Source organism: Hoplias malabaricus, chromosome X1 (genome assembly GCF_029633855.1).
Source record: "Hoplias malabaricus isolate fHopMal1 chromosome X1, fHopMal1.hap1, whole genome shotgun sequence".
Taxonomy (NCBI): domain Eukaryota; kingdom Metazoa; phylum Chordata; class Actinopteri; order Characiformes; family Erythrinidae; genus Hoplias; species Hoplias malabaricus.
The window spans coordinates 21,143,354-21,153,865 of record NC_089818.1 but is presented as its reverse complement, the minus strand read 5'-3'; the positions used below and the strand labels follow the sequence as shown (position 1 = coordinate 21,153,865).

Sequence of the window (10,512 nt, the reverse complement as noted above, 5' to 3'; positions counted from 1 at the left end):
ATATAAAACAACAATAAGTAAAACTAACTGTAAATATAAATATGAATAATTTTAATAAAAATCATAGCAATTAAATAAAATATGAACCATGGTATGGATTAGATTAAAAGGTAACTATTATAACATCACACATGTGATGCATTAAAATGGCTTTTTGGAGTATATGAAATAGTTAAAGATTTGTTTGTACATATGTAGTATGAGGTTAAACTGGCACATGTTGAAACTAAATGATGTTAAAATATTTTAATTTAGGATTTTTTGTTAAAAACCATTGTGTTGTGTTAGTTCTTTTAACTGTTGTAGCATGTCCAGACTGAGGCCTGCCATTGTTTTGATGAAACAACCATGGAACCCAGGAAAGACATTGTCACGCTCTATGTATTTCTACCCTCTAAATACATTTGTGGACAATAGCTTACTTCAGAACTATCATAAAATATGTCTATGGCATTGGGCAGAGTACTCAACCATTTCATGTAATTGCTTTCTGTGAAGCACTGAACTGCGTCCCCATATGTAAAATTCTGACTCATTAAGGTTTTCTAGAAGACACACTTTACATCAACCACAGTATGATCATAACTTATTCATTTAATTTGACAAATATTTGCAAAGATCTGTGGAATTCCCCACTGTAAAATACAGTAAAGACCTGGCAACAGGGTTGGCAAGGAACTTACTGTAAAATTAACAGTATTCTACTATTGTAGAAATACATGGTAAAACACTGTTTTTTATGAGTTTAGGGTGAGGAGGCACACATTTTAAGCTCATCAGCTAGAGCCATTAATAAGACTGTAATATCACCACTCCATGCATCCCCAAACATACTAAAACAAAGGTTTGTCACAATACAGGGAACAAGGGAACAGTATCTCAAAAGTTCCATATCTCTACACAAAACATTATGAAACCCAAATGCACTACTGCACCAAACTACAAAACAACAGCAACAAATAACAGAACAAATGGAGCATTTTTCTTGGGGTGAAGGTAGGCAAAACAGGTCCCATCCTACCTTCTGTAAGCAGAATAAACAGACTCATCTGTTGTTGTTATTGTTATTGTTGTTTTTGTTTGTTTATTTGTTTGTTTGCTGTGTAGTTTGGTTTGGCAGTATGTTTGATTTTGTTTCTGTAATGTTTTTTTTATGACTTCTAATTATATGTTCCTTGCTATGAAATGATTTCATGGTAAAGAGCAGTATTTAAAAATATATAAAGGATTACACTGTTAAATTTGACACATTTTAGGCATAACAGAATATTATGTTTAAATGGCTGCCATTGACCAATAGATGCAATTTATTATTTTATTAATTTTCTTACACTGACTTGGATGCATCAGTGATCCTGGACAAAAGCTGTATTAAACTTGGCCACTCCATGTAGAAGATCTTATCTGTGGATCATAAACACATTAATAAAGCGACAAAAAAGTAATATGAGACTTCATCTCCAGTGAATTGCAAATGAATAGATTTTTGTTTATTTATTTATTTATTTTTTGTGGTGGTAAATATGCTATATTTCGCATTTAAGGCAGTTTGAATACAATTATTCCTGAAATAGTCATCCATGTTCTTACATGTTGATCCACTATTTCATTCTGTTGCCCCCTGCCTTTTTTTTAGAAATAAATGTCATCTAAGATTTTATAATTTTTCATGCTTCTATGAAAACAAACAGAGAAATCTTTGTTTTCCTTTCTCACCATCTGCCAGTACGTCAAATCACATGAAAGCTACTATCTGCCTGCTGTTTTTAATCAGCTTTCACATACTCAAAGTCTGGATATGTGTTTGTCACTAGTAAAACCTAGTATTGCTAATAAAAATGAGACCTAGTCACTTCATACATACTCATGTTAGTCATATAGGTAAATCTGAAACAAAAACAATAGGTTTTCATTGGGGACTAGTTTGCGTTGTCCTCACCATGTATGTATGTGTTTTAAATGTGTTTAGGTGTCTGTAAAGACAAAACTGTTTTAAAAAGGAATTGTAACCTTAAACCATATTGACAGTTTGTTACAAAATGTGACAGTTGTGGCCGTAGTGTTGCAAGGCAAGCAAATTACATTAGATTGCAATGAACTTTGCCTTGTGAGCATTTGTGCTCATTTAAATGTTATACTTTGCGAACTTCCTTTTATTTAGTTATGGATTCTTTCATACAATTGGTTTAGGATGATTTTTACACTGTATGAATATTAATATTAAAAATAAAAAGGGCCTATTTGACATAATAACACATATGTATTAACCAGGTTAGGTTATGTGCTGATTCCTGTCGAGTGAATGACGTCCATGCAGACAGACAGGGTTCTCACAGCAAGGATGTGGTTAAAAAGTTTAAAAGAAGAAGTGTTTTCATCTGATACCATAGTCTGTATTCGAGCCACTGACAGACGTTAACATCGGATAATATTCTCATAGGTAAGTGGAAGCAACATTGCTCATGAACATAGTCAGTTAAAAAATGTGAAATTCAACAAAGTAGACAGATAAACATCTGTCACTTTGGTTGGGTGCCTTTAGAATTTGTTCATTTTGTACAGTTTCTGTTTTGGTTTCTGATGTTTTTTTTAGTTTTTCACATCGGTAGACTTTCAAAAGTTAAAAAATGTAACAAATGTAAAAGTTTGAAGGATAGGATGAAATATTTTAAAGAGCTAAATTCTGCAGGGGAGCTTTGAATCAGATTAATTTTCGTGATTATAAAAAGTGAAAGCAAACACATAAAGGTATAAAAAATGAAGATGATGAAATACAACAAATGGATTGCACTGAAGCAAAGAATGTGTATTGTCGCAGAACAGAATCAAACATAATGCTTCTTTCAAAGAATCAATGTGGGGGTGGTGAACTTCAGAAGTGTTAAAAGATCAAAAATGAATTCATTCTGATTCACTACAGTAGAGTCTCACATTGAACACTGAAATTCTTGCTGTTTACAGAAATCTTTCTTTGTTTAAAAGAAGGATATCTAATATGTAACTTATGTAATTGTAATAACTGCAATTACATTTTTGCAATATTTTAGCAGTCTGTTTATGTTGCCTAAAAGCAGCGTCATGCAAAATTTGGGCAAATGGCACGTTGTCCAAATGCTAACATTTTCTACAGGGCACAGAAGTAAACACAGGCCAGTGTTTAAATATTTTTGTTTCTCTCATTATGTAAAAATCAGCAAATAAATGAATGTGAACATAAATTTAAAGTTTTAGAATTGTGTTTTGTGGGATTAGAGTTTGTGTGATATTTGAAGTGAACACATTTCATTACATTTAAATGTTTACACAGAACTTTCCCACTAATGTCAGTTTGAATGTACTGCTGTTTACAAAGTTTCTGAAGTGTGTGATTTAGCAGACAAATGAGTAAGAAAGCCACAAGCCATGTGTGTGAGAAGAGGAAAGCAGCAGCCTGAAAGCATGACTTTTGAGTCACAAATGAGCTTAAGCTTTTCTAAGCAACCAATTGTAAACTTTTTTAACACAAAAATGCATGTTCATCTCAGGATCCAGTTATGAAAATCCTATGATTCTTGAACATTCATGTTGAATCTGACACGTCTTTTTATTTACAGTTTGAATGTGATTTAAATCAGAGAAGGCAAGGTGTGCTGTCGACAGTGGTAAATCCTGTGGTGGCAACCTTTCTCCCCTCCCCCTCTGTGTACGTGAACATGTAGAGAACATTCTGTAATCATTTTCACAACATGTCTGATCATACACTTCAGAAGCTGTTAAATATACACGGAAAGTGTTAATTGTGTTCAATGTTAAATTAAATTGTTAATGCCCAGTGAACTAAATTTGATTTAAATATATATTCCATAATAAGAAAATTAAATTCACTTCCACATATGTAACATCTGGGTATGAAAAATGCTTATTAATTAATTAAATTTTAAATTAAAATAAATATATGAACAAGTAAAAAGTGAAAAGCTACATTTATTGAAGGTATAAACACACTTGTATATAGCGAATTTGCCTATATCTTGTGCGTACATACACACTCACACACACACATATATATATATATAACAGTTCAAAACCACATAATATGAACATCATAGTTTCTACACTTACATTCCATTCTCTCAGCTCCACTGACTTTATAAAAGCATGTTGTAATACAACAATTATAACTAGTGTGTTTGTGCACCAGTGTATTTATAAATATATTATAAATAAATGGGTAACCATGAGCAGTTACATCACCAAATAAAAACAAAACACAATAAATGTGGTTAAAATGTAACTTGTTTATTACCCTTTTTATGTATTAGAAATTACTTACCATTTTTAATGTGTCTTATTGCATTGAAGTTTCCTGACTGAGAAATTTGACTTTTACAGAGCTCCAAAGTGCTTATACACAAGAACAGTCATCCAAGGTGAGACATGTAAATATATGCAATTATTTCTAATGGTGGTATTTTTGAGAAACACAGTTTTGATGCATTACAAGGATGTTTCCAAACCAGAGTGCATGACATGTAATCAAATTCTGTAAACAGCATTCTGCTGAAAATCTTTATTTATTTATTTACAATCTTTATTTTTCTAAGAACAAAGTTAATTATCAAATGTTGATATAATAGTCATTCATATACATTGTAATTCAATACATAAATACCTTGTAAACACTATGCTAAAGCAATTAAATTTGGTATTTGTTCCAATACATTATTACAAACAGGCATCCATTACATGAATTATAAAAACTGAAAGGTAACAAGTATGCAGACGCTTTTGTTTGTTATTCAGTGCACTTCTAGTGTATATACTACTGAGTATAACTTTACAAAATTAAGCATAAACAAAAAAAAGTTAACACTTAGTTTTTACCCATTTCTTCTTGATTTTTAATGGAAATTCAAGTTAAGAGATGCCATGTGATCAACTTTACCATCACTGTCTTGTTGAAATCTCCGTCCTCTCCATATATTCAGTTTCTTGGCAGATGTTTCCTTTGATAATTTACAATGCCCCAGTACTTTTTACAGAACACTAGACACATCATTATATTCTTTACTGTCTCTGCGTGTGTCCTCGTGCTCTGATGATCATCCAAGTTTTGTTTTTACTGAATCATCTGACTTAAGCATGAGCACATTTTAAAAGTGCTAGTCTGTGGTTGTTGTTTTTTTTTGTGTGGGATGTAGGAACAGACAGGATAGTTCCGCAGTGTATTGTTGTCTGTGTAACTGTGTTCCTGCTGTTTTCAGCTTGTCCTGCTGTTGTTTTTGAGTAACTGCTACCTTTTTTGTTATTAATCTGATAGTACATTTAAAAAAAAAGTCCAGGGATAATTATTTGCTGTTCCATAACCTTACCTTAAAACATCTAAAAAGGTGTAGAAATAAACTTCCCATGTCGATGTTTATATCTTTATATTCTTTACAATTATTAAAAACAATCTTACGCATATGTGTATGTGTATATCTAGGCGTGGGTGTGAGAACCGGACACAGTTAGTGAGGGTGATGACTTGTTAAAGTAAACTCCAGCATTATTAAAATCTAATCTACCACATCTACAACGACAATTAGTCTTGATACATTAGCTGGTACTTTGTAAAAGATAGGAAACTTGTTGAGTCAGTACACACTCTCATTAGATGCCAGTGTTTCGGTGCTTTCCTATGTATGGGAATCAATTACTCCTCTCATGAATTTCTAAATTCTCTTGTAAAAAAAAAAATGTAGGCGATCATGGAACTATTGTGAACAAAATCAGTACAAAGTTAAAAGAACAAGAGAGTATTCTCAGGGAGATTATTAAGAAACCCAGCTATTTCAGTGGTGATGATATTGATGATAATGTCTAGTCACAAAGGCAATTTATTGTCCTGTATAATCATTCATATTCCCAAGAAAAGGCATTGTAAAATGTTTTCATTTAATAACACACACAACAGAAGAAAAAAATCTCACCAGCAAATTTCCCGCTTGTTTCCACCAGAGTCCTACTGGGGGTCACCATGAATAACAGCTGTAAATTTCAGGAGGTCAATTACACCATGAGGTCACTGGAGATGGTCATCTATGTCCCTGTCTTCGTCTTTGGCCTGATCCTGAACGTCATGGCCCTAGTGGTGTTCTGCACTTTGCTAAAGAAATGGACAGAGTCATCCATCTATATGACCAACCTAGCTCTGATGGACCTGCTTTTGTTGCTCCAACTCCCATTCAAAATGCATGCCAGAGACAACTCGTGGACACCTGGGATGGCAACGTTCTGCTCCTTCTTGGAAAGTCTGTACTTCATGGGCATGTATGGGAGTATCTACACAATAACATGCATCTCCATTGATCGTTACATCGCTATATGTCACCCGTTCCGCTCCAGGTGTCTACGATCCAAGAAGATTGCCCGGAATGTGTGTTTATCCATCTGGCTAATCGTTGTGTTAGCGACCATACCTGTTTACACCTTCCACGAAAAAGCAGATAAGGACTTTCACTGTTTTCATGGCTTTTCTGACAAAGGCTGGCATATAGCGCTTATTGCTTGCTTGGAGGTGTTCGGGTTCTTGCTTCCCACGCTTGTGTTGGTGACTTGTTCCGCACTGAGCATCCATGCCTTGAAAAAATCCAGTACCAGCAGAGCTGAGAAACAATCAGGGATACGTATCATCTACAGCAGTATTGTTGCCTTCCTGGTGCCCTTCACTCCCAGTCATGCAGCCATCTTCTTACAGTACTTTGTGCGCAGCGGCAGAATCTCGGGTTGCAAGAACCAGCAGAATATTGCCCTATTTTTACAGCTGACTATATGCCTGTCTAATGTTACCTGCTGCCTAGACGCCATTTGCTATTACTTCATAGCCAAAGAAGTACGCGCCAGTAAAAAAGTGATTAGGCAGTCACTCAGCAGAATAAGAAGCAGCAGTGCCTCAGAAGTGTAATCAAGTGCCTCGTTTTGGTTGTTGTATGAGTAACCACAGGAGTCTCGCAGCAGGTTCTCACGCGAAGGGAGCGTGCCGAGCTGTAGAGAAACTTCAGAGATGAATGGGCTAAAGCTGAAAATGCTGGTCAAGGTATCTTATCTATAGTACCTTTGCCTTCATATCTGCATTGCCCATCAAACGTTTCCTTTTTGTATGGACTCCATATAATGTAGATGTAGATGTCAGGTAATGCAAATAGGTTTCTGTGTAGTATCTCACATGGCATGTTATTCGCCCTCAGTGCATGAAGGATAAACATTATATTATATATTTCTGCACAGTGTTTTATGCACCTCTGCTTGTCTGGTGCCCTCTTAAAAACTTTGAACTTACTCACTGCTATGTTTCGGTAAAGTAGAAATAATTGTATTTATATAAATATAGTATTAAAAAACGTATTGGACATATTTTGCAAATCTCAGTTTCTTGTTACTTGTACTTTAAAGTTTTACATTAAAATGATGAGGTTGATTTACCACTGCCCATCAATGCTAGTATCACAGCAGATATATATAATACTGATATGCCACTGTGTTTATCGAAATATTCTGCATCAAAAAAATGTGCTACCTTGTTCAAAACATATTTAAAAAGAACAATGTCCCCAGACCTTTAATAAGGAGTGAATATATTATGAATATTCTGTTTATATGTTCAACAGATAAGATACTTCCCAGTTGAAGTGTGGACAGTGCTGTGAAAGCACCTTTATCAGTTTCCATTAGGTAGGTGACGGAGTGGGCAGAAGCAGCATGCCTGCTGTTTCACTCTGTCTCAGGTAGTATTTCTGGATGTTCAAACTTAATGTGTGTGAAATGTGTCACACAAGATTCATGAGTCTCCTCTTACAGTTTAAACTAAAGGCATTCTATAAGTTATGTACTTTTTCAGTGTTATATTTACCTTTTTTCTTGTATTTATTTATTTTTATTCATTTCTGCCACATGGTGTAGGGTTATTAAATAAAATTGCATTGTGCTGAAATAGAGTAACTGTATGCCTCTGATGACATATTTTCAATGGAGAGTCACCATTACACCCTGCTGTTGTTTTTGTTTGTGGGTTTGCTCCCGTAAGGGTTCACCACGGTACACAACAACTTCGCCAATTAACTGTTTAAAATTGTTTTTTTTATTCTGGGTGCCCTTCTTGACACAACCCTTTACTTTTACTCGGACCTGGGATTGATAACACAATGAATCCACAGACACTGACTACAGAGCAAGGCTCAAACCCAGGATGCCATGGCCCCAGATCTGTGCATCATTGATTCCAAATATAATATAATATAATATAATATAATATAATATAATATAATATAGAAAAAGAAAAATTTAATACATTTGATTTAAATAATTGTGATATTGATAGATTTCATAGGATTTTTTTTCTGTTTACATATGCTGTTCTTTTGATTTATATTTATATATATTTTATATTTATAAATTAGATTTGATTTAGTTTAGCATTAAAATTAAAGTAAGACATATCATCAATATCTTAACTTTTCTTAATTAATGTCTTCAGAATCCTGGGAATTCTGCTCTTTTAATTTTTCAGTTTTATAACATTTGCTTTTGTTCTCTGTGCCAAATCATTTATGCACAAATGCCAAATTCCTTCACTGAATACAATTACACCAGCAGTGCAGTGTCTATTTCAGGTTTGGAACATGGAATAGTAAAAATAAGTAGCCTAGTAAGTATAACTGTTCAGATAAATGATGCAAAAAAGACAACAAACATTTACAAACATCTTCTAAACAGTCACATGGTGACTAGTGGTGATTTGTGGCAAATGAAAATTGCAAAACAACAGCTAGATCTAAAGCAATAACTCAGTTGAATGATGACTAATATAACGCTTGTCCAACCAACACAAAACTTAAGGGGAATCCCAGTAACAATGTAAAAATGAATCAAGCCATGAATCTCAGTCTGTGGGATTTATAGTGGACACTTTCTTTTTGCCTGCACTAATAACAATTATAATTTCTACTGCAAGAAAAAAAATCAGTACAGTACACAGGTAAACGCACAGGGCAAAACAAAGGAGTACAATGCTAGTATACCTTATTTAGGAGAACAGGAACAGAAAGACCAGTGTAAACTGTGGTAAGGTGAATGTGCTGCAGCGCATGCATGCAGTGCAGATAGAGTTCAGAAAGACAAAGACGAAATGTGAGACTAACAAAGGTCATGACATTAGCGTAGCACAAGCATCACTATCAACATCTGTAGAAGTAAAGCTTTGTGTCCTTGTTAAAATGATAAGTTTCACCACTGTAATGATTCCTAGAAGGCAGGCAAATCATAAACAACTACTCTGGATGAGTACAGACACAGGAGCTTACATTACAAGCATGGAGATGCGTGACTGCTGGCCCACTCTCAGAACTGCAAAATTAATAAGATCAGTTCTGTACCCTAATGATAAAGACATGGCTGTGCTGGCTGTGGCAAACTGAATGTTAGAATTGACTTCTGGCTGAAATGGCCTTAATGGCAAGCAGTGGTGTGCTCAAATGTTCACAGTTTGAGAACCACTGAACTTAGCATGCTAATGTTTGTGAAGAGAATTTTTTTTTCCACAGCAGAAGGTTCTCAACCCCTTCGCCAATTCCATCACACATAAGATTTCATAGATGAAAATCAAACAGTGTCCGAGTTAATCTGATAACAGTCATGGGGTTTACATATTTTAATAGCTAAAAACCTATTAACATATATATTTACATTGAGTTTCCCATTCAGATGACAGAATGTCCACTAGGGGGCGACAAAAAATATATATCACTTATGTTTTAAAACAAAACAGCATTTCCTGTGCATTCAAGTAAAATGTTCAAGAGCTTTACTTGTTGATGTAAGCTTGCGTTTCCTTTACATCTCTGATTTTTCTACCATTATTTTTTTTCACCTTGATATTTTTTAATGACAGACTCTACAATGACTTGTAATATTCAAACCCCCGGTCCTCACCAAAGCTTCTCTTTGAAAACTCTGAATTGAAAATGCTGTATACAGGTTATAAACAAGCTGAAGAAGAAGAACCATATAAAATCTCTAAAATTAAAAATGTTCTTTCCAGATTAGCAAATCATCCAAAATATGTCAAAGCTAGTTTTTTCAACAAACAAAAAAATAGTAAACTTGTCATGTAAAATGTGGTAAGCATTTTAAAATGAGACGAGATCATCTCATCATGTTTTTACCCTCACCATTGTATATGCTATAGAAGAAACTGCAGAAAACACCTGTAAACACAGTTAGTTTGTTTGCATTTATTTCCTTATAATTTACTTTAAAATCCTTTACTGCTCTAAAATTTCTTTGAAATTATATTAAAAAACACATTTTTGCAGTTGGATAGTTTTTCAGACGTGAACGTGAACGAAGAGGGGCAGGGCATTTTTAGTGTTAGTTATGAGCTATGAGATAAAATAAGTTCAAATAAGGTGAATTACATAGATCTTACCTTCTCAGCACGTATAATGTAACAGTACCTTATTAAACGTGTATAAGTCACCTATTGGTTATTTCATG

General features: G+C 34.2%; 1 protein-coding gene across 1 annotated transcript; it reads left to right on the top strand.

Moving 5' to 3' along the window:
• The first annotated feature begins 2,313 nt into the window (after positions 1-2,313).
• On the top strand, positions 2,314-7,045 carry LOC136676112 (G-protein coupled receptor 55-like). The gene is made up of 4 exons (XM_066652972.1): positions 2,314-2,440; positions 3,594-3,682; positions 4,372-4,409; positions 5,980-7,045. The coding sequence occupies exon 4, from the start codon at positions 5,999-6,001 to the stop codon at positions 6,923-6,925; it is 927 nt and encodes a 308-aa protein (XP_066509069.1). The 5' UTR covers positions 2,314-2,440; positions 3,594-3,682; positions 4,372-4,409; positions 5,980-5,998; the 3' UTR covers positions 6,926-7,045.
• The last annotated feature ends 3,467 nt before the right edge of the window (positions 7,046-10,512 follow it).